General features: G+C 50.1%; 1 protein-coding gene across 2 annotated transcripts in view; it reads right to left on the bottom strand.

Moving 5' to 3' along the window:
* The window catches only part of LOC147251608 (phospholipid-transporting ATPase ABCA1-like), a 50,650-nt gene extending 24,184 nt beyond the window's left edge, over window positions 1-26,466 (bottom strand). The window contains exons 1-9 of one of the 2 annotated variants that reach the window (XM_086222419.1): window positions 26,401-26,466; window positions 17,217-17,338; window positions 13,638-13,731; window positions 11,844-11,985; window positions 11,527-11,645; window positions 9,314-9,435; window positions 8,818-9,021; window positions 7,341-7,430; window positions 5,627-5,867 (exon numbers count right to left, since the gene is read on the bottom strand). In XM_086222419.1, coding sequence (XP_086078545.1) covers window positions 5,627-5,867; window positions 7,341-7,430; window positions 8,818-9,021; window positions 9,314-9,435; window positions 11,527-11,645; window positions 11,844-11,985; window positions 13,638-13,731; window positions 17,217-17,282 — 1,078 coding nt within the window. In that variant the 5' untranslated portion in view covers window positions 17,283-17,338; window positions 26,401-26,466. Of the gene's footprint in view, window positions 1-5,626; window positions 5,868-7,340; window positions 7,431-8,817; window positions 9,022-9,313; window positions 9,436-11,526; window positions 11,646-11,843; window positions 11,986-13,637; window positions 13,732-17,216; window positions 17,339-18,450; window positions 18,606-26,400 lie in introns of those variants that run through there. The other variant, XM_086222418.1, reaches the window with a different exon arrangement.
* Between the last annotated feature and the right edge of the window lie 640 nt (window positions 26,467-27,106).

Genomic DNA, 27,106 nt, shown 5'->3' with positions numbered 1-27,106 from the left:
GATTTTGAACCTGTGGATGTGATTATTGGTCATTATTTGTTCATGTTTGCCATCTTTCTCCTTCCAGCCTGCTCACGTCCCCGTCTGTCCATCAGTCTCGCCTCCTTTCTCTCTCTCTTTATCTCTGTCCCTCTCTTTCCTTCTGTCTCTCTGTCTTCCTCCATTCTCTGTCTTTGTCTCTGTCCATCAGTCTCTCCTCCTTTCTCTCCCTCTTTATCTGTCCCTCTTTCCTTCTGTCTCTCTGTCTTCCTCCATTCTCTGTCTTTGTCTCTGTCCATCAGTCTCTCCTCCTTTCTCTCTCTCTTTATCTCTGTCCCTCTCTCTCCTTCTGTCTCTCTGTCCTCCTCCATTCTCTGTCTTTGTCTCTGTCCTGCTCTCCTGCTCTCTCTCCGTCCCCACTGATCCTGGATCTGCTCCAACTTCCTGCTGGTAAAGGAAGGTTCTGGTGGCTGCTGTTGCAGGATGTGCTGCTGATGGAGAATTGTTGGGTGGAGGTTCATTGAAGGAGGGAGGTGCTGGACCTGCTGTACTTGGACAGAGTCAGGACAGAACTTTGGTTGGGGTTTGGTGCCACACAAATAAAACTGACTTGACTTGACAATCACTGTTCACTTATTAGTTGACTGTCTCTGCTTACATCATGACTGAGACATAAAGACATTTGTTACACTGATGGCGTTTATGGTGCTGTGTCTTCGGGCGAATTTAGCTGATGCCACTGTTGACTTCCTGACTCTCAGCTGGTCTGACTAAAACATGAGTTACGAATGTAACTGCGGTTCTATGAATCCCGAATGACCGCCAGAGGGCGATGCTCAAAGCACTGAATACTCCCTTCACGCATGCGCAATCCGAGTATGAATACCAGCAACGTCACCTGTGACCCCCGGATGACCCGGAAGAGGCAATATCTTCCGGTGCCATCAGGGGTTCTGTTCCTACAGAGTCTTCTCGTGACAACGCGAGGATTCTGAGTGACAGAACGCTCTGGTGGTCATTCAGGATTCATAGAACCGCAGTTACATTCGTAACTCTCGTTCTATTTCATCCCTGCTGACCGCCAGAGGGCGGTGTTTAAAGGACTGAATGACCAATACCAGCAGAGTCACGAGGAATCCCCAGTACACACTTCATCGGGTTGACTTGGGAGGACTCTGATAGGAGAAACGTACTCAGGGGATGGGGTGTGGCTACATTCACCCTGTAGATCCTTGTAAAGGTGGTAGGCGATGCCCATGAAGCGGCAGCACATATAGCCTCCAGGGGCACTCCTCTCAGGGCAGCCCATGAGGTTGAAACACTCCTGGTGGAATGGCACCTGACATCAGATGGCGGGGGGCGGTCATTCACCTCATACGCGTGTCGTATGACGTCCCCTATCCAGTGGGAGAGCCGCTGCTTCGAGAGAGCACAACCAATGTTAGGGCCGCCGTGGCACACAAAGAACTGGTCTGAGCGCCGGATGCTAGTGGTAGCTGCAACATATAGTGATAGGGCCCACACGGGTACAACAATTCTAGCCTGTCCCCCCCCTCCCCCTGGCGGAGGGTCAAACTGTGTGAGTCTCACAGGAAGTTTGAGCCGCGGGCCGGACATCACCTTTGGAAGAGAAGCCGCATTTGGCCACAACGTGACCCCTGAGCCATCTGAATTGCATCTCAGGCACGAGGGACTAACTGACAGTGCGTGTAGCTCACTAACACGCTTTGTCGAGACAACTGCCAGCAGAAAAACAGTCTTATATGACAGCCACTTGAGCCCTGCCCGCTTTAAGAGTTCAAAGGGGGGTTGGCACAAGGCATCCAGCACAACAGGCAGGTCCCATGCTGGAGCCCATAGGACTCTCTGGGGGCATAGCCTACGAGCCCCACTCAGGAAGAGCGACACCAGGCTATGACTTCCCACTGTGTGATTCTCAACCCTGCTGCGTCGACAGGATATTGCCGCCACATATACCTTTAATGGAGAGGCTGAGCGACCCCCCTCCAAGAGGGACTGTAGAAACTCGAGGATAATTTGCACAAAGCAATGCACTGGATCCTCACTGCGGCTTGCGCACCATGCCGAGAACAGCTTCCACCTGTTTCCATACTACAAATGGGTGGATGGTGCTCTGGCATTCAGGATAGTCTGCCTGACACGATCAGTACACCCACCTAGCAGTGGCTCTGGCCCTCCAGCGGCCAGACCCACAGCTGCAGGCGCTGAGGGTTGGGATGCCAGATCTGCCCTCCCAGTTGAGATAGAAGGTCCTTCCTGACCGGGAGGGGCCATGGCGTACCACAACAGAGCTTGTGGAGCAGAGGAAACCACGTCTGTGCTGGCCAGAAGGGGGCCACCAGCAGTATCCTGTGACCCTCCTGAAGCACCCTGTGGAGCACTGACCGAATCAGAGGGAGTGGCGGAAAAGCATACAGCAGAACCTCTGGCCAAGGGTGCGCCAACGCATCAAAACCTAGAGGGCTGGTCGACTCTGTGAGAGAGAACCAGAGGGGACAGTGGGTAGAATCCTCCAAGGCAAAAAGATCAAGTCCTGCTCTGCCGAAGAGGTCCCAGATTGTGTGAACCACCTCTGGGTGGAGACGCCACTCCCCCAGTGGTGGTTTCTGGCAGGAGAGGAGGTCTGCCAGCTGGTTCTGCTCCCCTGGTACATACATTGCCAGCAGGCTGCTCAGATGGTGGGCCGCCCATGTCAGGAGGCCCTGGGACACCTGCAACAGTCGTGCAGACTTGGTGCCTCCCTGATGATTAATATGGAAAACGGCCGAGGTGTTGTCTGACCGCACAAGTACATGCTTCCCTTTTAGGTGTGGTCGGAAGTGCCTGAGGGCCAAATGCACTGCTCGCAGCTCCAGCACATTGATGTGTTCTGGGCGGTCTCACACAGACCACCTTCCCTGCGCTGTCCTGCTCTGCCACACTGCACCCCAACCCCCGGGGCAGGCATCTGTGTTGACAACCTCTCTTCGGGATGGAGCCCATAGGGACACCCCTGGACAGATAAGCCCTGTCCCGCCACTGAGCCAGGGAGAGAAGACAGTGCCGTGACACCCTGAGCTTCAGGTGTCTGTGCCGCTTGGCATTGAGGTGAAAGCTTTTCAGCCACCTCTGCAAAGGGCGCAGCGACAGCAAGCCCAAGGGAACAACAGCCGAGACAGACGTGAGCTTTCCCAAGAGACGTAGAAAAGTAACGTAGGGCAGTAACCTACCCCTGCAGAACAGGGTGAGAAGCTGTAGGATATCGTCCACATGATGAGGGGAGGGGCAGGCCCTCAAAGCTCTTGTGTCCAGTGCCACACCGATGAAGATTATGGTCTGAGAGGGCTCCAGGCAGCTTTTCTCTACGTTTACCCTGAGACCCAACTGGGCAACATGAGAGAGCAGGTGGGCTGTGTTCTGGGCCACCTGATCACAAGATGGCGCACAGATCAGCCAGTCGTCCAGGTATGGCAATATTTCATGCCCTGAGCCTGCAAAGGCACGAGGGCTGCAGCAACACATCTGGTGAACACTCGGCGAGAGGGAGAGCCCGAATGGAAGCACCCTGAACTGCAAGTGGTGACCTCGGTAGGCAAAGCGCAGAAACCGCCTGTGGTGATGTGCGATGGGGACATGGCAATAGGCATCCTTCAGGTCTATGGATGTTAGCCATTCCCCATGGGCAACGGTTTGCAGGACCTCCGTTGTGGTTACCATGTGAAATGGTAAGACCTTCATATAGTGGTTGAGTTCAGGGTTTGACAATGGTTAGGGTCTGGAGCTCGAGGGTCCGGGTCCTGAAATGGCCTGATGGGCACGTGAGCAGCACCCCAAAAATCCCTCGTCTGCCTCTGCATGGAACGCTGAAGCCTCTGCAAAGGGCGCAGCGACAGCAAGCCCAAGGGAACAACAGCCGAGACCGACGTGAGCTTTCCCAAGAGACGTAGAAAAGTGACGTAGGGCAGTAACCTACCCCTGCAGAACAGGGTGAGAAGCTGTAGGATATCGTCCACATGATGAGGGGAGGGGCAGGCCCTCAAAGCTCTTGTGTCCAGTGGAACGCTGAGGACCATAACCACCAGTAGCATGAGACTGCGCTGATAGACAGGCCAGCATGGCAGCCAAGGGGGCCCCAGACCTGCCGGGGGGGGGGGGGGGGCATACTCCTACTGAGACCTGAAAACTGCCGACTGGTCTCCCGGGCTCGAACAGCTCATTCCAGCGCATCCAATGCGGCAAAGCCGAATATTTCCCCATGCTGCGGAGGGGTTCAGACAAGATGTAACAGGTCCAGCTTGTAGAAGGGACCTCATCTCAGCCAACTCCGCAGACAGTCGACTTACTTCCGAAGAAAGCATACGTCCTTATTTCGCCCTCTTCCTGTAGGTTGCAACAGCAGCAGCCTCAACCCTGCGTTTTGAACACGTGGAGCGAGCCGGAGGTAGCTGACTTTAGGGCCCACCTACCACCTGGGCCAAGATAGCAGCCCTCAGCGCATGTGGCATGTAGCTGCAATTCATGCATTGACTGTCGGACATCGCCTCAATCAGATGATCCTGACCGAGACACAGTGGGCAGAGGTTATGGCCATCACCAGCCTGCAGAAGAGCCCCACAGCCAACACAGCAATGACTACCATCCATAGTGGCAAACAATATTCATCAACAAAACACTTCAACTGAGGGAAGGGGGCGCAGCGCCGCCGACTCAGAAGAGGTCAGAGTGCTCAGCGGAAGGTTAGCGCAGACAGCACTCGGGTCAGCCCGTGACGGACAGTATTTGGCACACACGGGGGCAAATGAGACTCCTGTCAGCCAAATGTGAGCACAACCACGGCAGCAGGAGGGCACCACCGGCAGGGAGAGGGGGTGCGAACGCTGCCTTCACCTGCAGCGGTTCCAAGCAAATCAGAAAACTTAACAAAGAACAACCGCCGCAAACGCTCCGGCAGGAATTGTTCTCCTCTTTTCTAATGAGAAATAAAGCAACTTTAACACAAATCTAGCCACCGCAATACCGGGAGCGGGGAGTGCAACGCTACCTTCACCGCCAATGACCGCAACTTATACAGCCGAAAGTAAAAAAAACAAAAAAAAACCAACAACAACTCAGCGAACGCTGCCGCTAACACAAGCAAGCTAATCAGAGCCAAACAAAATTAACAGCCGTCAGGGGAGGGAGCGCGGACTCTGCCTACACCGACAACTGTTGACACAAAGTAAGCAGGGTACTTGCTTTCCGTGAGATGCTGGAAAACAAACCAAAGACAAACAGCCGTTGCAGTCCTTGGAGGGCGAGCTTCGCTGCTCCAACCAACACGGTCACAGGGCGTCCAGCGACGGTACCGAGGATAAATGTAGACCGAAGAAATCAGGGTCTTACAAGTTTAGAAGAGCGGTTAGCTGATGCTACCAGATACATAAGGACTGCACCTGAGAATAAAAAAAGGAACAGGAACCCCTGATGACACCAGAAGATATTGCCTCTTCCGGATCATCCGGGGGTCACAGGTGCCTTGTTGGTATTCATACTCGGATTGTGCATGCGCGAAGGGAACATTCAGTGCTTTAAGCACCGCCCTCTGGCTGTCAGCAGGGATGAAATAGAACCTTCTTGGTCTTTGAGGGCACAGGAAGTTGCAACTCACTGGATGAGTTGTCGTAGAGCGCGGCGGGTTCGTCCTCGCTGCTGTTGTGGTTTCCAAACAGAGCCTTGTAGTTGCTGTCCTCGTACCAGTTGAGAGATTTGATCTGCAGCCCGCCGCCTTCTGGGTGTCCACACACGATCCTGGAGACGGCCTGGTACATGGCACTGGGCGAGGATGTGGCATTCTGGGTCAGGAAGAGGATCTCATTCCTCAGGTCAATCCAGCTCTTCATGCTGGCCAGCTGGACAGACAAGATACTGGTTAGACTGGTTACACTGGCGCCATCAGAATCACACTTCAAGGTTCACTAACACATCAAATATAGAGTTGTTCACACATCTGGAACTCATTTGATCTCGTGCTTAGTTTGTTACATCTCATTGATTTGTTTTAAGCTCTTCCTACCTTTTTATTGTTGTTCGTTATTTCTTCTGCTTTGGTTTAAACTTCTGCCCACTTGTAAATATTTCTAATTAGTTATGATAGCTATGTGATTGTTTTGATTATCCTTTTTTGGGTGATCATAATCTTTTAACTTGTGTGAATATTCCTTTTTTAAAACTGTTGGATGTGAAGCACTTTGAGCTGCATTCTCTGAATGAAAGGTGCCACAAAAATAAAGATTATAATTATATCAACTATCTTCACTGTCAGGAAGAAACATGTATCTTTCATGTATCTATTTTTTTCTCTCATTAAATAATTTTCATTTAAAGCACTTTGAGATGCGTTTCTTTGAATGAAAGGTGCTGTCCAGATCAAGCTACTTTTATGATGAAAGCAGAGTCATGTTATGACAGGAGAATCGGACTGGGAACCCACAGCTGACTGCTCTGCCTCTGGGAACATCCACACACGCCGCCTGTTCCACCATCCCCACACGCTCCGCCTGTTCCACCTTCCACACGCTCCGCCTGTTCCACCTTCCACACGCTCCGCCTGTTCCACCTTCCACACGCTCCGCCTGTTCCACCATCCACACACGCCGCCTGTTCCACCATCTCCACACGCCGCCTGTTCCACCATCCCCACACGCCGCCTGTTCCACCATCCCCACACGCCGCCTTTTCAACCATCCCCACGCGCCGCCTGTTCCACCATCCACACGCGCCGCCTGTTCCACCATCCACACGCGCCGCCTGTTCCACCATCTACACGCCGCCTGTTCCACCATCCACACACGCCGCCTGTTCCACCATCCACACACGCCGTCTGTTCCACCTTCCACACACGTCGCCTGTTCCACCTTCCACACACGTCGCCTGTTCCACCTTCCACACATCGCCTGTTCCACCATCCATACGCCGCCTGTTCCACCATCCACACACGTCGCCTGTTCCACCATCCACACACGTCGCCTGTTCCACCATCCACACACGTCGCCTGTTCCACCATCCACACGCCGCCTGTTCCACCATCCACACACGTCGCCTGTTCCACCATCCACACACGTCGCCTGTTCCACCATCCACACACGTCGCCTGTTCCACCATCCACACGCCGCCTGTTCCACTATTAGCATTTTGTACAAGATGTCACAGTAGTGTCACAGTAGCTCAGTTATTTGTATTCAGACATGCATTTTGACCTTTGACTGACCTCATGCCCCCAGTGACCCTGGTCAAATCAAATAATAAACTGTACAATATCCTAAAATAACTCCGCCCCTCTCGTACCACGATGTCATCACAATTCTGCCCAGGTGTGTTTTTACCTCGATGGCCAGAGAACCCAGACTGTCCAGGAGGTTGTTGGTTGCCCTGGCAACCTGCTTGACAGCTTCGGGGTCAGACCTCACATCCCTCTGAGAGACAGGAAACATGTGCTTGTTATCATCATCATCATCATGTATCCAAGGTTCTATCAGCAGTGTGTAGAGGAACACACAGAACTTCTTATTCAAAGAACAAGAACAAACTCAGTGTGATCAATGCAAATGTCTCCTGTGTTGGTGCTGCGGGTTCAGGGTCCAATCTGCATCCTGGAATCTGGATCAGCACCATTACTACAATGCTCCCGGTCCCATATCCCACGTCCAGCATCAAAACCCCTGATATCCCTGAAAACCACCAGTGAGGACCCCCATTTTGAGAACCCCATATCTGATCAAAAACAGAGTGACCCGTACAGACCAGTGAGAGCTTCAGGTGCTGGTGAGCAAAGATAAGCCAGTGCGGACTGAAGACTGTGGGGGGACCAGTGGCTGCTCCTCTGAGTGGGTGAACCCCTCAGATGAGGGAGGTCCATTCAGCACCCGTGGGTCAGACATCCAGTCTCTCACTTCTACACTCCTCATCAATGATAATGACAATAATAACGTATGTAGGTATGAATGCAACACAGTGTTGATGTTAAAAAAGATTTATGTAGTAAATCTCAAATACATTTTCAGATTTGGCACGAAAAAGGTTTGCTGTCTCTTAATAAATCTGTAAATATTTTTGCATGATGCTCATTTTGATATACATGCAGTTATTGATTCTGTTGAATTTGAGTCAAGGTTGTTGATAATTAGTCATGTGACTTGTGTGTATTCATCACACTTGTGAATATCACATCACTTCACTGAGCGACCTGAGGAGGCAACAGGTGAAGTGCGTCGCTTGCTCACAATGAAGTCACAGGAAAGTCTTTCCGTGCGCTGGTTCGTCTTTGCCTTTTAACCCATTTGGGTTCATTTGAATTGGCTGACCGACTCCAACTGGAGTTCAGGACGAGCCTGAGTGAATGACGTCGACATGGTGGCGCCGTCTGTGTGTGAAACGTCGGATCAAACAAGTTGTGAAACACAATCAAAGTTTGTTTGTCAAACTGAACTTTTCTGTGACTGGAGGGTTGGAGAGTTTCTGGGCGTTGCCGTGGTAACAGGGTGTTCAGGCAGAGACAGCCTGCGGCAGTTAGTTTGAGCAGCGAGGCCTCACTGACGCACAGCTCGCTTTCAGCTTCAGAGTAAGTCTCCGGGCAACGAAAACTGAGACTGTAAAGACTCGAGACGAGCCAGGACATGTCTCTGCCTGCTGTCCCAACCGCCTGCTGCCGCCTACACACAGACAGACAGACAGACAGACAGATACACACACACACACACACACAGGTGGTGACGCCCTCCAACACCAAATACTTGAGCAGGAGAAGCTCTGTAGTGTGGCCACTATGCCCTAACTTCTGTCTGACAGGCGTGCAGATTTTACCCAGATGGGTTTCAGGAAGTCCAGATTGTTGAGGAAGTGCTGCTCGGCTTGGTTCAGCCAGGTGACCGGCGCCTGACACATCAGCTCTTTTACCACCAGCAGCACCTGTGGGTCTGAGATGTTCACAAAGTCCTCCAGACTCCGCTGACCCCCCCTCCGCGGACACATGTCCGTCAGGTGGATGCCGAAGCCTCGTAGAAGAACCTGAGACACAGAGATCAAAGGCCCATCGTCACACTGGGTTGGATCTAATTTCAGGGTTCTCAATGTGAGGTCTGGAATCCCCCAGGGGTCACTGGGTATTTCAGAGGGTCCTCTGCTAAATCTTCAACTGAAATCCAACTGACAACATTTTCACACTTTTGACAAAAATAAAAAAAAATGTAGATATCAATGCCATCAATAGAGTTGTAATCATAGTCAGATACTAGAACTGACTCGTCCTCTGTCCTCAGGATGGACGTGGATCAAGTGAAAGTTAAGGACAATTTGCTACCTTCTCCAGATTGACGTCGGCCTCCAGGATCTGATGGACGCCATGTTCAGGGAGTGACACGTTTCTCAGCAGGAAGCTGGACAGAGTTTCATCGTCTCGCAGGAAGTGCTTCAACTTGAAGCCTAAAAAGACAAATCGAGACAGACAAGTTGCACTTTTTTGTCCTCAGTTGATTTAATGTGCAAGAGGCCGTTTTCAGCGAGAAGAGAGACAAAGACATCTTCGGTGTCTCAGGGTCCCAAATATATCTTGTCTGTAGTGCCAAGACTCGCAGTCACAGACCCTTGCTTGTGTCCCCAGTGACTAATCAGTGGACAGACGTGGACGTGTCCAAGAGTTTAGTGGATTATTGTCCGTATGTCTGGATCTACGTAACTAACACACAATGTGGATGAGGGTTACCCCAGTGCATGCTGGGACACTGCAACTTCACCTTAACCCTCCAAAGAAGCCTTGACCATACAAGGTGAGGTAGGGGCGTGTCCACACATAAACAAGCCTGTGATGTCAAACAGCAGTGACTCAGCTGCAGATTCTCACCTGTTGGGAGACCCTCATCTTCTTTTATTCCTCTACAGGCACCAACAAGCAGCTAAAGACCCCAAACATCACGTCCTCAACTGAGGATCCAGAATCTTCTACAATTCTACAATTTCATTTAGCAGACGCTTTTGTCCAAAGCGATGTACAACACAAGCAAGAATTTAATCTTCAGTTACAGTTCTCAATTTCAACCACTCTTTCTGTGAAGAACTTTCTCCCCGTCCGCAGGGACAGTCTGGGGGGTTGAGGCTACGCTGGGACAAAAAACCAGAGGAGGTGTACTAAGCGTGTTAGTGAGAGGTCAGCAGACATGTCTGACATCAGCAGCTGCAAGTGATGTGATTGGTCAAATGAGGAAGAGCTCCAGTGGAGAAACACATTTCCTTCCATCCATCCCTTCGCCATCAGGTCACGACCTGCTGCAGTCGGTCATGAAGAAAACAGTATGAGAAATCCAGCGTCTCCTCATTCATCGCTAAGCTGCTGGGACACAAGAGTTCATGTTTCACACCAAGTTCTACAAAGTTAGCAAAGCAATGTTAGCATACAGATGCCCCCCCCCCCATATCACATTTATTAAGTTGGCAAATACTGACTACTATTTCTAATCCTATTGTGAAGTGAGGTCAAAGGTCAGGTAGTCCATATCTGCAGGACTGTTTGAGGTTGAGGAACCTGACCTGATCCGCTTCACATCAGTTCTGCTCTCAGATGTCATCTCTGGATGAAAGTTTGTTCAGCTGCAAACGAGCAGCTCACCATGAACTCAGTGACACTCAGCAAGCCGCCAGAAAGCCACAAACAAGACGGCATGAGGAGCAAGACGCCACGCTGACATTACCCTCTGAGCCTGATGTCTGATTCTGACTCTATGAGACTGGAACCCTTTTCCTGTGTGACCATCACCAGGTGAAGTGAACCTGCCGGGACTCGCCTCTCCGTCCCCGTTTGTTCCCACCGACTGAAAGGAGCGTTCGTCCCATCAGAGGCGATTAGAGGGAATAAAGAACATGGAGGTGGCAGGTCGGCGCAGGCAGGAACAGGAAACCTTCCACTCATCTCAAACTGCTAATTAACACACAAAGAGGCCGAATTCTTCCTGCTCACTGAGCCTGAAAATGAGGGTTCTCAAAGTGAGGCCAGGGGACACCCCCTATTGTTAAATATAGATATTTAAACCCAAATTTTCAGATAATTTTTCGTACAGAGAAAATATATAAAAGGAACAAGTAGAGCCACTGCTCTAAAATCTCAAATAAGACAGAGACGTGATGTCGGCCACAGATGTCATTTACATGAACAGTGACTCTTTATTATGCACTTAATTAGTTAGTACTTTAGTAGTCCTTAACCATCAGTTCTTGTGATGAAATAAAGAAAAGGTTCTCATCTAAGCAGTGAAACATTACATTTCCCTCAATGCAGCTAGAACATCTTTTTTTACTGGCAGCATTTTAAACATCTGATTTGGTGGGTTCACTGATGTACTAACTTTGAGGAGACAGACACCACAAGAGCTACTGCTACTAGCTAACCTTCCAACAGGCTACCAAGCTAACAGGCTAATAGTCAGCTACAGCGCTAAGTAATGAATGCAGCTGCTACATGTGGACAAACCCCTTCCTGTTGGACGTCTGTGCTAATGACATCACTAACAGAAGGCTGGATACCTGATCTGCTGGCCTGCAGCCCCCGCAGCGCCTGCGCCAGCTCCTTGAAACCCTCCAGGTTCTTGTCGTTCTGACTGTACAGAAGAATCTTTTTGGCATCTGAGAAAAGACGAGAGATTCTGGAGGGATGGAGAAACAGTTAAGATGTCAAGAGACGTGAAACGCCATCGTCACACTCAGCTCAGGGAGATACAACACATGACAAAACAACTAATACGATCATGCCAGAGCTACGGCGAGCATTCTGGTGGGTCATGCAGCTGATTGGACACCACAGGATGTTTTATTCTGAAGGTGCAGGAAGAAGCTGAACTCACATGGAGTCGTTGAAGTTGCCAACCACGCCGGGAGACTCGCCCGGCGTCGGGCTGCGGAAGCAGGGATTGTTGGCATTGCAGAGGATTCCCTGTAACCACGGCAACGTGCCGGCTGATGGCATTGCTTTGTTGGGGAAATGACCTGTGGACAGGAAACAGGAAGTATGAAAGAGCTGACAGTAGTTAAAAAAAAAATTAAAAGCATGAAATAAACTCACTATAAACTCTGACGAAATCCTCCATGGCATCTCTGCTGCTTTGACTCATGGGAAACAGAGTCACTCAGATTGATCACGGTGATCAATGAGATTCGCATGCCATTCTACACCTGTGAGTCATGTGACCAAACGTCCCTGGCAGGGCGGAATGCTGACTCACATGTGGTCAAGTGTTTGATTTTAATCTCAGACTCTATTAACCTGGACACTGCAGGTAGATAACCTGACATCCCTTAATGCTCACTGGTGGAGCATCAGCTGGAGCGCAAAACTGAAGGGGGCGGGGCCAGAGATTGCATCAGTGCAGCGTCACGACCTTCAGTCAGCTTGGTGTTGGGTGAAGAAGAAGAGCTGCTATCAGAGAACTTTTAGACTCCAAGTGGCCTCGTTCTAATCAGCCTGATAAGATAAGAGGTGCTGAGGCAGGTCGCCACACGGCGCCAACGCCAGCATTTCCCTGAACAGACTCTTCAAACAGCTGATTCAATCAACCGATCCGTCAATCAATCAAACGACGTTAACTTCAGCAGAAGCCCTCAGGTTGGATGAAGAATCAATAATTGATGTGATTACAGAAGGGGCTCTCTGAGCGGGGTCTTATCCTCCACCAGTGACATCCAGCGCGTCTCTAACTGGACCGTCTCAGACATTCCTCGTGTTCTTATCAAGAAACCAAACAAAAACCAGTACTGGTAGGAGAGGAGGTGGCCACGTTCCACTGCTGTTTCCCTTGAGTGGGGATGAGTGCAGGTCTCCAGAGGACCGAGATCCCGTTACCACAAGCTGGCAAAGACTCGCTGACCACCTGACAGAAACAATCAACTCTGGTGATCAAGTCTCAATGTGGACAAATCGAAGCGTCTCCTGACTTCAGACACCGCGAGTCAAAGCATCAAGCCGAGGCTCTGCCCTGCTCCAGGACACGTTGCAACACGCCGAGCTCACGAGTCGAATGAATCACCAGAAAAACATTTGCTGCTTCTGCTTTCGCCAGTTTCACATCACTGCTGACCTCATTCTGAAAGATAATTCAGTTTCCTTGGAGATCTCCTGTAGATCCTTTGAGATCTACCATGGTTCATCCAAGATCTACAGCTCCCTCAGAAATAACCTGCTTATTCTAAACTATTTCTTTTATGCTCAGCTAATCTTAGCCTAACATAAACCATGGAAGCAAACTGCTTCTGTTCCACATTGGGACTCGTGGCGTCCGTCATCGCTGCTGCATCTTATCGGGGCTCGCTGACCTTCACCAGAGTGATAATCTCCTTAGATAACCAGCCATAAACTGATAAACTGCCACGAGGACAACGGGGTGAAGCAGCTTCCCTCAGCAGGCGAGGTTTCCTCCTCAATGTCCCCGCCGCCGCCGCCCCTCCCCTTCCCGGCCAGGTATCTGTCGGTCACCTCGAACAGTCAAACTAGCATCCACATCACATCTGCAGGAAGTCGTTTGGATCTTGCTGATGAAGAATCAAAGGATCTAAAGGGAACTGTTCACCTGAAACTTTGATCCGTCTGAACCTGCAAAAACACGCTGCGCTTCAACTATGTTGAAAGAACTTTCTGAACTTACACTCATGCTGCTCGTACGGAGGGTAGTTGAGCCGCACGGCAATGAGGATGAAGAAGATGAAGAGCGGCCAGAGGATCTCCACCAGGAGCTGAAGCTGCAGGACAAAGATCTTGTTAGACACAGACACTCTTCATCTGTCCAACTTCAGCAGCTGAGGAGGAGAAGACAAACACGTGAACAAACGTGGGGTAGCGCGTGGCGCAGGCGCCAGCCAGGGGGTTCACGGAGGACTTCGAGCACGAGACAGAGCCAGAACACCGGCACCCCTAAACCATCATATTTGACATCTCCATGACAACGCCTCATCTACCCCGATGGCATCACCATCAGTTCAGGCGCTGAAGTGCAGTCTCCTCCTTTCTCTCTCTCTTTCCTTCTGTCTCTCTGTCTTCCTCCATTCTCTGTCTTTGTCTCTGTCCATCAGTCTCTCCTCCTTTCTCTCTCTCTTTATCTCTGTCCCTCTCTTTCCTTCTGTCTCTGTCTTCCTCCATTCTCTGTCTTTGTCTCTGTCCATCAGTCTCTCTTCCTTTCTCTCCCTCTTTATCTGTCCCTCTTTCCTTCTGTCTCTCTGTCTTCCTCCATTCTCTGTCTTTGTCTCTGTCCATCAGTCTCTCCTCCTGTCTCTCTCTCTTTATCTGTCCCTCTCTTTCCTCCTGACTCTCTGTCTTCCTCCATTCTCTGTCTTTGTCTCTGTCCATCAGTCTCTCCTCCTTTCTCTCCCTCTTTATCTCTGTCCCTCTCTTTCCTTCTGTCTCTCTGTCTTCCTCCATTCTCTGTCTTTGTCTCTGTCCATCAGTCTCTCTTCCTTTCTCTCCCTCTTTATCTGTCCCTCTTTCCTTCTGTCTCTCTGTCTTCCTCCATTCTCTGTCTTTGTCTCTGTCCATCAGTCTCTCCTCCTTTCTCTCTCTTTATCTGTCCCTCTCTTTCCTTCTGTCTCTGTCTTCCTCCATTCTCTGTCTTTGTCTCTGTCCATCAGTCTCTCCTCCTTTCTCTCTCTCTTTATCTCTGTCCCTCTCTCTCCTTCTGTCTCTCTGTCTTCCTCCATTCTCTGTCTTTGTCTCTGTCCATCAGTCTCTCCTCCTTTCTCTCCCTCTTTATCTCTGTCCCTCTCTTTCCTTCTGTCTCTCTGTCTTCCTCCATTCTCTGTCTTTGTCTCTGTCCATCAGTCTCTCTTCCTTTCTCTCCCTCTTTATCTGTCCCTCTTTCCTTCTGTCTCTCTGTCTTCCTCCATTCTCTGTCTTTGTCTCTGTCCATCAGTCTCTCCTCCTTTCTCTCTCTTTATCTGTCCCTCTCTTTCCTTCTGTCTCTGTCTTCCTCCATTCTCTGTCTTTGTCTCTGTCCATCAGTCTCTCCTCCTTTCTCTCTCTCTTTATCTCTGTCCCTCTCTCTCCTTCTGTCTCTCTGTCTTCCTCCATTCTCTGTCTTTGTCTCTGTCCATCAGTCTCTCCTCCTTTCTCTCTCTCTTTATCTCTGTCCCTCTCTCTCCTTCTGTCTCTCTGTCCTCCTCCATTCTCTGTCTTTGTCTCTGTCCTGCTCTCCTGCTCTCTCTCCGTCCCCACTGATCCTGGATCTGCTCCACCTTCCTGCTGGTAAAGGAAGGTTCTGGTGGCTGCTGTTGCAGGATGTGCTGCTGATGGAGAATTGTTGGGTGGAGGTTCATTGAAGGAGGGAGGTGCTGGACCTGCTCTACTTGGACAGAGTCAGGACAGAACTTTGGTTGGGGTTTGGTGAGACACAGATAAACCTGACCTGACTGGACCATCATAGCACCAACAACACTGGGTCAATTGTGACTGAAGCATCTGATGGCGAGGTTGTCTCAGCGCTGATGTCATCACTTCCCCTGAATCACCAATCCAGTGTTTAAGGAAGCCAAACACGCGATTGTGACCATGAGAACATGTCCAGCCTGTAATAACCTCATTAGAACGCTTGATCAGACAGTTTTAACCTCCTGCAGATGATGATGTCATCTTGATGTGTTTGGGACCTGGACGCTTGGCGGGCGTCTTGCACTGAGCCGGCTGGTGTCAAACGACTTGTGAGTCAACGCAGACTAAAAATGTTCGGGGAAGAACTGATGTTTTGTGCTGACCGGAGAGAAAACACACACACACACACACACACACACACACACACACACACACACACACACACACACACAGGCTTCTAGTGACGGCTGCAGCAGGAAGTGGCGTGGGGTCATTATTATAAGCTTTTATTCATCATAAATGAGGCGTCATTGATCGCCGCTGTGGCGTTTCACTGCTCCACGAGTAAGAGACCACTCCCATCATTCATCAGTAAAGATTATAACAGCTGCTATCAGGACGCCCTGACTTGACCTTTGACCTGCTTGTATTGGGGTGGCAGACAAACAAATGAAGGAAGAAGGAGCAGGAAGTTAAAAGCTTTTAATTTGATGGTTCCAGATCTGGCTGTTGGTTTTTACTTCCTGGTTTTGGTTGTGATGACATCAGACTCGCCGTTTTCAAGCCTCCAGACAAACAGAACAACATATTTGTTTTCTTTCAATGACACTTATCAAATGGTCCAGGCTCCACTGGTCAGTAAAATAAATCAGACGTGTAAAATCAGTAACGGTGACGGTTGATCACATGTATGTGAACGCAGTGTTGGGCCATCAAGTTGGCGTTGCCATGGAGACACAGGACTTACGACTCTCTCCATTGTCAAGCTCCTATTTGTCATCTTTCAATTGAACATTGAAAATCTTCCTGATGCCTTCGAACGCAAAACCTGTCTGAAGACAACAAGTGAGAGGCTCCCCACTCAAAGCGAGCTGATCAAGCGCCAGAAATAAAACCACGCTGATAACGAGGACAAGAGTTACCCGTTCAATACCAATCAATCAATCAATCATTATCAAGCTGAGCCGCATCAAAGCGATGGAGACGCCCACTGAACCCACGATTCACCAACGAATCACTCAAGAAGACAACGAAACGGCAGACTTTTAACCCTTCACTGTGGTTGTGTGTGTGGTTGTGTGAGTGTGGTTGTGTGTGTGGTTGTGTGAGAGTGTGGTCGTGTGTGTGGTTGTGTGAGAGTGTGGTTGTGTGTGTGGTTGTGTGTGAGTGTGGTTGTGTGTGTGAGTGTGGTTGTGTGTGAGTGTGGTTGTGTGTGAGTGTGGTTGTGTGTGTGAGTGTGGTTGTGTGTGTGGTTGTGTGTGTGAGTGTGGTTGCGTGCGTGTCTGTGTGTGGTTGCATGTGTGTGTGTGTGTGTGTGTGTGTGTGTGAGTGTGGTTGTGTGTGTGAGTGTGGTTGCGTGCGTGTCTGTGTGTGGTTGCATGTGTGTATGTGAGTGGTTGTGTGCATGTGCGTGTGGTTGTGTGCATGTGTGTGTGGTTGCGTGTGTGTGTGTGGTTGCGTGTGTGTGTGGTTGCATGTGTGTGTGGTTGTGTGTGGCTGCATGTGTGTATGTGTATGTGTGTGTGTGTGTGTGTGTGTGTGCGTGTGGCTGCACGTGTGTGGTTGTGTGTGTATGTGTGTGTGTGTGTGTATGTGTGGTTGCGTGTGTGGTTGCATGCATGTGTGTGTGGTTGCGTGTGTTGCTCACCGTTTGTCGCCGTCGGTACGTGAAGTTCTTCCACAGCAGCAGACCCAGCTGAGTAAAGATGGCCATGGGTGCCGCCGTCCGTCTCACCACCTGTGCTGGAATGAACCACAGCGCCGGCCGACCTGCGTTAAACAGGGAGGAGCAGAGGTTGGGCCAGCACACGGCTCAAAGGTCAAAGGTCACTCACAATGATAGTGAAGCTGCTGATCACTCAGCTTTTACACACTATCAAGTCCTCTGATTAACCCTTCAAGCTGTCAGCAGCAGCATCATCACATTTGCATGTTGGCATGCTGACATGCAGACGTGGCGCCGCAGCATGAGACCCGCTCTGTGGGGCAAAAACATGAGCTGACGCGCAGAAATCTAACCGACCTACTGAAGGAGGAGCTTCAGCCATGAGAGCCAATAAGAGTGTGAGGTGCAGTGTTATGGATAACTGGGGGCGGAGTCATCATGACCTCTTCACACAGATTCAGCATATCGACATAAAATTGACGTCACCATAATGATGGTTTGCTGTCGTGGTGAAGCTGTGGCGTGACGGTGTGCTCATGAACGCAACAGTGACCATCAGGGCGGAGCAACAAACGAGCTTCATCTCTAACCAGCTTTATTGACGAACAACTCTGTGAGCGCCATCCCTGGCCATGAGGACATCTCTCCGGTGGCGCCCTGCAGACTCACGTCCTGGACGTGTGATTAGGCTGAGGACATCAGCAGCTGACAGTCATCAATAACCAATCACGTGATGAGAGTCATCAACAATCACATCACCGTCAGGAGCAATAACAGACAAAAGATCAGATTGGATTAATCTCGTGTCACTTCCTGTCCCAGACCACAACCTGATCACATGGATGAGGATCGAAGATCGATAATTGATGATCAGTTTAGTGCTGCTCAAGCTGAGGCTGCGCCCCTAGCGGCGGACACGTCACCTCCTCACCGATCCGTTCACACCAAAGTGAGCCGAACCGGACGTGACTCGAGGTCAGCGCGTACGTCAGTAAGAACTTTATCAAACTTTCTTCTTCTTCTCTCAAACTTTCACGCGTCCTCGCGCTTCGTCCGCGCGCTGTCCGGAAACTCCAGCGTCACATTTTTGCGCTGGCGAGTTTCGTTCGTGTCTCCCCGAAAATCTCAAAAACTCGGAACCACTTCGGCGGCAGCGCGCGAGGATCGGACCGCAGGTGAGGAGCCGCGAGCCGCGGCGCGGTGCCGCCACACTCACCGGACCCCGGGTGCGTCTCTGGCGGCTCGGTCGTCGGTGCGGAGCCTCACGCGCTTCTCGCCTCCTTCGTCCGCATCAGCATCTGCGAGCTCCCCAGCTGCTGCGGGACAAAACTCACCGGCGTCAGCAAGCAGCACGCACGCAGACTGCTTCCGGTACGCCCTTCACAATAAAACATAAGAACCCGGAAAACACGTCAACGCGAGGAGATAAAGTACAAACACTACAACTAATTAAACGACGACATCATGATGGTAGACTGGACACATTTTGAATAAATCTGTTACCATGACAACCAGCGAAACAATTTTCTAAAATTGTTGCTTTCTGAGTTGTAATCAGATGAGTGACAGACAGCCTGAGTCAGCCTTTACAAACTCTTGCTGTTGGTCTGAACATGACAAGAGAGAATATTTACATGTCAGTTCATAAATCACGAGAATAAGAAGAAGAACTAAAACGTTTTTCAGGCTAATCTTACTGTGGATTTCTTCAGTTTTATTTTGTAAGGTAAGTCTGCAGGTACTTCCGTTCTCCGGGGTGAATGAAGACACAGCTGCTGGTCAGCGGGGTTACTCCAGGTCACCCAGCAGCTGGACTCCAACAACAATAAAGTACTCTACTGTGATACAAGATAGGGAATACTACTTCAAAGAAGTACTACTCAGTGATTTTTCAGGGTTCTCCTGGTATCGTATCATCTCGGTTCCATGGTCAGGCTGGACTCTGTGGGAAGGTCAAAGGTTCCCAGTGGGAGAACATCAGTCTTGCCTCATGAACCAGGCAGACTGTAGAGTAACAGGTCATTCCTTCACCAACAGGAACTTGAAGATCTTGAAGTAATCCAGGAAGGTTTGAAAACATGATGCCCTCTCAGTGACATTGACCTTTGACCTCAAACACCTGATCCGTTCACGATTGAGTGCAGGTGAGCACTTGAACCTCATAGGAAGATGGAATGAGAATATTCATGACAATCATTTTGAAAGGCAAGTTTCCAAGAAAAGAGCAAAAACATCAGAGGACGCATCTCTGCCCGCCACTTCACCACCAGGCGACAGATCGATGATGTCATCAGTTTGCCGCTTCAGCATAACAGCAGAAGAAATTATGTTAAACGTTCCTCCTCCCCCTCTTCTTCCTCATTTAACCTGAATATAAATATGTTTATCAGAAACGCACGCTGCTATGTTGATGTTTACTGATGCTGGTGCACCAGAGTTGAAGCAGGAAGTTCCTCCTTCCCTTCAAACCCTGAACTCCCAGTCAGAGGTCACTGGTATCCGGACGGTGGGTGGGATCTCTCTCTGTCAGTCAAGGCTTCTGCTTCAGGCTCTGTGGCGTCCCCATAACAAGGGGCGTGTAACGCGTCATGTGACTCTTAGGAAACGGACGGATCGCGTGCCGCCTCCTTTAGTCCAGAAGAACAAGTGACTATGATGGTCAGGAACAACATCAAACAATTATGACAGCAAAAAGCAGCACAGCTGCTGCCAAGGAGGGGAGAGAGGAATGCTGGGAGAAGAGCAGCGATGGCGTCAGGTCATCAGTTTCTGATGTACTTGACCTGTGAGTGCTGGCGCCCCCTGCAGGAACCCTCTGAAGGAACCAGATTCATCAGCTCATCCACACGCAGGTGTTGGTGTCACTGCTGATCAATGCAGGACCTAGAAATGTAGCCTGAGGCTTCCCAGAAGGCCTCTGTTGTAGCCATGGGGGCCACTGGGACTACGAACACGCTCAGTACTCAGTGAGAGCGAGTACAACTTGGCCAGTAGCAGCGTGCAGTATTCTTGCTCAGGTTTACTGCATCCCAGCTGAATGCATGCAGGTTCCGTACACACAGTTGTGCTGCTGTGAGTGCGAGGCTCCTCTTAGTGGCGTTCCTCACACACGGCTGCTCCAGCAGGCTGGAATAATGAGGGCTTCCCTCAGCTGGGGGCCTGGAGCGTTGATAGGAGTGACGTCAGGAGAGGTAGCGGATCACTCCGGTCTCTGAACGCTCTCTCCCTCTGAAGAGAACCTCGCTCAGTGATGGCGCCGAGGTCCACCGGATCGTTCAAAGATGGTGGTGCCGTTTTCAGAAGAGGTGGTGGGTGAAAGGGCAGCGCTTTTATAGCCGATTGAAGCAGAAACTCTGACCCTCACCTGCTTTGGACCAGGTGAGGTTCACCACATCAGTTACCATGGTGATCCAGCCAGGTTAAACCCTGACTTTCGTCTCCACACACCTTGCTAGCCACTCATCTCACTTCCTGGTGCAGCCCTCTGGTGTTTGCTGATGCTGGAGTCGGTTCTAGAATGCGGGTTTTGAGAAAACTGAGTTTGTTAAGCCTTACATGAGGGAAAGTCTGAGTTTTCAGATCCAGAAAGAGAAGCTCTGAGCACGAGTCCCAGGTCTGTCCTGAGTGCTCCAGAGCAACAGGTCTACATGTGGGAGGTAAAACTTTGGTCAAACATCCCTGTGTCTGTATTTTAAAGCTCAAATGTTTCCACTGTAGAAGTACAGGAGACTCGGATGGCTCCCTGTTGGATGACAGAGGGAACCCATGCCTGCCCGCTCTCCTGACCCCGACCCTGACCCAGAGCCGTGCCCCCAGCAACGGTTCAATGTGGTCCAATGCAGGACTGCAGCAGCTGAAATGACAACAGTTGCGCGTAAAGCCCAGTTTCAGAGCCCTTAAAGTTCATGTTGGAGACGACAAGATGGCGCCGGTGTGTTTGGCTGTCCGTCTTTTGCTCTCGATTGGGTTGGTGTTTTTGTTGTGCCTCACCCTTGGCACTCCACAGATCAGGTCTCTGCTGGTGTACGATCGCCAAACTCTCTTGGATCTGCGTCATAATGTCAGAGATCTGAGAGCATTTGATCATGGTGGACACACAACTTTGCCCCCACTCCTATCGGGAATCCCGACTCACCTGCACCGGGCCTCGGCGGAGGCGTCTCCGTGGTAAACGCAGCGGTCGGCTGGTGAAGTTGAAGGTCTGCTTGGCAAACACTTCCTCACTTTCGTCCATTTCCAGTCAGGACATGGATTATATCTTCCCTTCATTGTGCCCTGGCGTTTCCTGGACCCCATCGACACCTGCCTGGTACCTGTTGCCGGCCTGGATGAGGGATTCCGGCCGCGCCGCCCCTGCTCTCCTCGGCTCCGCCAGCGCGGGTTGAATCTTGGGAACCTGAGGACGCTGCACCGGTCCCCCCGATCCGCGGAACTACAGGCCACATCTCCCGCCAGGATTGGCCTGGTGAACGCCAGATCACTGGCAAACCAAACTTTTATCCTGAGGGACTTCATCAACTCCCGTGGCTTGGACTTCCTCCTTGTGGCAGAGACCTGGATCGGTGCTGGTGAGTGCAGCGCTCTTGGTGAACTTGTACCGGATGGCTGTTCTTATTTTAACTCCCCGCGGACATCGGGGCATGGAGGAGGAACGGCGATTGTTTATAAGAATGACTTTAAATGTAAGCAGTGCGCCGGGGTATCATCATTTCCAGCTTTGACGTGACTTTATTTGAGGTGGGCCGCTCTGATCCGGTGCTGTGCGCCGTCATCTACCGACCCCCGAATACAAGAAGGACTTTGTGAGTGACTTCTCTGTTTTTCTGGCTAGCTTCTCATTCTGCCTAATTCTACGAGTGTAACTTACTCAATGTCCCGGAGAGGTAGCGCCATCTAGTGGCATAAATCAAAACTGCTATAACATTCAGTTTACCACATTCCCTCCCCTCTAGATTAAACTAATTTACTTACATGCCACATCCGGGAGCTCATACTATAACCTTAACTAGAATAGTTATTAGCAATCACTTCTGTTAACACGTCATTTTCATTTCACTTTCTTTTTTTTTCTATATAACAACAGAACATTGCTAACTAGGGATTTGGATCGACTACCGCCTCCCAGTGAGATTCCAGGACGCATTCTAGTCCTGTGGCTGGGGAACTCACTACTATCTAAGTATAGTCCTTCAAATAATCAGGAGCCTTCCTGGCCCTCTGAGATCTTCTCACTGCTGGCGATTGTCCTGCAGGTGAGAACTCAGGCGGTTCAACTGTTGTTTCCGCCGCAGGGTTGTCACTGGAGTCAGAGGAGAGGGGTATCTCAGGCAATGCCTGAGGTGGGGGTTCCATGTCTTCCTCAACCGTGGTGTCAGGCAACGCCGCTGTTGTGGCTGCCGAAGAAAGGGAACTTCTACCACGTACTTGGTCGATGTGTCACCTCACCACTAGTCCATTTCCCAGCGTAACTTTGCATGACACCGGCCCAGTCTTTTCTGTTATGGATCCTGGTACCCAGGCTGGTCCTGAGCCAAAGTTGCGTGTGTAGACCAAATCTCCTTCTCCCAGTAACCTAGCTCTGGCATGCATGTCGTGGTAATGCTTTTGCTTCTCCTATTTGCCATGTACACTGTTTTTGAAGTCTGGATGTATTAAATCAAGAGTGGACCTCAGCTTCCTACCACACAACAACTCAGCTGGTGATTTGCCAGCCGTGGATTGGGGTGTTATGCGATAGCTGAACAGTGCTCTTGCCATTCTGGTTTCAATGGAGTCTCCTGCCATTTTTTTCATGAGTGACTTAAAGGTCTGAACGGCCCTTTCAGCTAAGCCATTAGAGGATGGATGGTATGGAGCGGACGTGATGTGACATATGCCGTTTTTTTCTAGCAAACTCTTTGAACTCTTCACGAGTAAAACAAGTAGCATTATCCGATACCATGATCTCAGGAATGCCATGCTGACTGAAATCCTTTCTTAGGCACTCAATGGTAATAGCGGATGTAGAGCCACTCACCGCATGTGCTTCAATCCACTTTGAATAAGCATCCACCACAATCAGGAACATTTTTCCCTTCCATGGACCAGCATAGTCCATGTGTATTCTTCTCCATGGGTTGTCAGGATATTCCCAGGGATTTAATGGTGCCACCGGAGGACTACGTCTGTTTTCCTGGCATGCCACACATGCCTTCACCAGTGCCTCCACATCGGCATCCATGTTAGGCCACCACATGTAGCTTCGTGCTAACCCTTTCATTCGAGTAATGCCAGGGTGTGCCTGATGTAGGTGCTTCAGCAAGGCATTGCGACCAGGCGGGGGAATAACAACTCGTCCTCCCCACAATATACATCCGTCCTGTGTGCTAAGCTCATCCTGCCGTCGGGCATAAGGTGTGAACTCAGGACTGTCCACCCTTGGCCACCCTCTCAATATGTACTCTCGTACTCTCGCTAGCACTGGATCTTTGTCAGTCCATTTCTTTATTTGCTGCGCATCCACCAACGGCACTCCCACGTCTTCAAACAGCAGCACTCTCTCCTCTTCCTCAGATATGCTCTCTCTTCCCCTTACCAAAGGCAATCTACTCAGAGCGTCAGCGTTTGAATGGTCTCGGCCCACCTTGTAGACTATGGTGTACTCATACGCTGCTAACGTGACAGCCCATCTCTGTATCCGGGGGGATGTCATCTGAGGTATGGCTCTCATTTCACTAAATAGTGAAATCAGTGGTTTGTGATCTGTCACCAAAGTGAACTGTCTCCCATACAGATACTTGTGGAATTTCTTCACTCCGAAAACCACCGCAAGGCCTTCTTTGTCCAACTGGGAATAATTCTTTTCCGCAGAACTGAGGGTCCTTGACACAAACCCTATGGGTCTCTCTGATCCATCAGCCATTCGATGAGAAAGTACCACTCCCACACCATAGGGTGATGCGTCACACGACAAGATGAGAGGTTTGATGGAGTCACAGTGAACTAGCGCACTACAGGACTGAAGTAGCGCTTTTGACTCTTCATACGCCTTCTGCTGTTTTGCACCCCATGACCATTTTTCTTCCTTTTTTAACAGTGCATGTAGCAGTGCCAGAAGCGTGGAGTTTTGGAAGGAACCTGTGGTAGTGATTTAGCAACCCGAGGTACGCTTTTAACTCTGTGACATTACGTGGCTCAGGTGCTTCTGCGATGGCTTCCACCTTCTCTGTCAAAGGGTGTAGCCCATTTGCATTTATCTTGTGGCCTAGGAACGCCACCTCTTCTCCCATGAATTCACACTTGCTCCGTTTCAGCCTCAGTCCGCTTTTTCCCAACCTTTGAAGTACTTCTTCCAGATTTTCCCGATGTTTTTGTTTATCTGACCCTGATATGACGATATCATCCAGATAGATGGCAACATTTGGAATTCCTCCCAGAATGCCCTCCATTGTTCTCTGACATATGGCGGGGCTAGAAGCTACTCCAAACGGTAGGCGGGTGTAGGTATACAAGCCTTTGTGTGTATTGATGGTCACATACCTTCTGGATTCTTCGTCCAAGACCACCTGTTGATAGGCATGACTCATGTCCAATTTCGTGAAGTGCTGTCCTCCATTCAGCTGTGCAAAGAGGTCCTCGACTCTTGGAATTGGATATTGATCCACCCGTGATGCTCTATTGACAGTGAGTTTATAATCTCCACATACTCTAATGGAGCCATCCGGTTTTCTCACCGGAACAATAGGCGCCGCCCACTCTGCAACCTGCACTGGTTCAATGATCTTTTCATCCAGGAGCCTCTGTAGCTCCCTCTCCACCAGCGGCTTAACAGCATAGGGAACTGGTCGGGGTTTGCAGAATCTTGGCTGTGCCTCCTTGTCCACATTAATCTTTGCCTAGACACCTTTAAGTTGTCTTAACCCTTCTTTGAACACCTAAGCGTGTCTTTCTAGGATCTCTTCCAGCTGTAGTATAGGCTCTAACTCCACCTTATGCACTATCTCACCAAGCATGCCAAGCGCCTTTAACCAGCTCCGTCCCAGAAGATTAGGTCCTTCACCATCAACTATCACTGCAGGTAACATCTTTTCTATGTTTCCATGCTGCACTTTTAAATGTGCCTTGCCCAGCAGTCCAAGCCTTTCTCCTGAATATTTTGTCAATTTCAGTGAACAGGGTTTCAGCTCTGATTTGGCTGTTTTCTTCCACAGTTGTGTGTATTGCGTTTTGCCTAATACGGTTACTCCACAGCCTGTGTCGACTTCAAATGTTACTTCCATTCCATTGAGTTTTAAGGTGCGTGTGAAGGGAGGCACCTTGGACCACTCGAGTGACGTGCTAAAAACTGTAAAACATGTCTTCTGTATCACTCTCTTCCTCCCCTCTAAGCTGATTCGTCCGCTGCTCTCCTCCAGGGCCTTTGCCGTTGCCCCTATGACCCTCATTCGTCGGCCTCTGCACATTTGAATTTCCTGCCTTCGATCTACAGGCTTTCTTAATGTGCCCTCGCTTACCACAATTATGACAGATCTCAGTGGCAAACTTACATTCAGCGGCGGTATGCTGGCCCTTGCAGCGGTAACAACTGGGGAATTTTCGCTGAGTCTTTTCAGCTGACACTTTGTGGACACTTACTTGAGTTTTCGACGCATGTGCAACCAGAGCTGTGCCCTCTGCTAGCTTCCCTTGCAGGTCTTTGACATCCTTTGATGCAGACTCCATTGCTTGGCACAGTCTCATGGCTTTGTCGAAGGTCAGGTCCACTTCAGAAAGCAGTCGCCTTTGCATTCGGTCATCATTTACTCCACACACCAGTCTATCACGTAACAATTGTGGCAGTGAATCTTTGTATTCACAATGTTGTGCTCATTTTCTTAACTCCGCTACATACTCAGCTATAGACTCATTGCTCTTTCGTATGCGTGAATTAAACTTGAATCGCTGCACAATCTCACTTGGTTTGGGGTTGAAATGAGCCTTTAAAATATCCGAAAGCTCTTCCTACGTTTTATCCTTTGGCAATTGCGGGCTTATTCAGCTCCTTAACAAGCTTTAAGTGGTTGCACCAACTCCGCTCAGCAGCACAGCTTTCTTCCTGTCTTGCTCTTTAATATCATTAGCCTCGAAGAAAAAGTCCAACATTTCACTATATTCTTCCCAAGACTGAGACGCCATCAAAAGGAGTTACCGTGCCCATCACAGCCGCCATTCTTGCCCGTCGCGGTTCTCCGCGCTCCTCGTCTGAACCACTGGAACTGGACGCCACACTTGCAGTTCTTTCCGTGCCTCGTCTTACCTGGCTCTTTTTTTAATCCTCGTCTTACCTGGCTCTTTTTTCAATCCTCGTCGCCAAACGTGTGATATCCTGCACGCAGAGATGACCAAACCTTGGTGTCTTTGGTGTCACGCCAATTATTGATAACCGCACAGTTTATACAGCCTTGCCTACCGCTCCGGGCTAGCTTCTCATTCTGCCTAATTCTACGAGTGTAACTTACTCAATGTCCCGGAGAGGTAGCGCCATCTGGTGGCATAAATCAAAACTGCTATAACATTCAGTTTACCACATTAGTAATATTTGATGTTGGCTTCTCCTGTGCTGCACTTGAATCTCGCGCTCCTGCTCGGCGCTGTCGGACTTTTAACCCTCTCGCTGCCGGTCAATTCTCTGCGGCTTTCGACCAGCTCTGTGTCCCCTCCGACTCAACCTCTCTGGATACGGAGCAGCTCAGTTCTTGGTTTCACTCCTCCTGCCAAACCATACTGGACTCTGCGGCTCCATTAAAAACTGTGCAGCCTAAAGCTAAACCCGAGTCCTGGTTCAGTGACAGAACTCGTGCAGCTAGAAGGGAGTGCCAGAGCTGAACGCAGGTGGAAGAAGGACAAGCTGCAAG

The sequence above is a fragment of the Aulostomus chinensis genome, chromosome 13 (assembly GCF_037954235.1).
Source record: "Aulostomus chinensis isolate RoL2024-O1b breed Wild chromosome 13, RoL_Achi_v1.0, whole genome shotgun sequence".
NCBI lineage: Eukaryota > Metazoa > Chordata > Actinopteri > Syngnathiformes > Aulostomidae > Aulostomus > Aulostomus chinensis.
The sequence above is the reverse complement of the archived record's forward strand: the minus strand, read 5'-3'. Positions and strand labels throughout refer to the sequence as shown.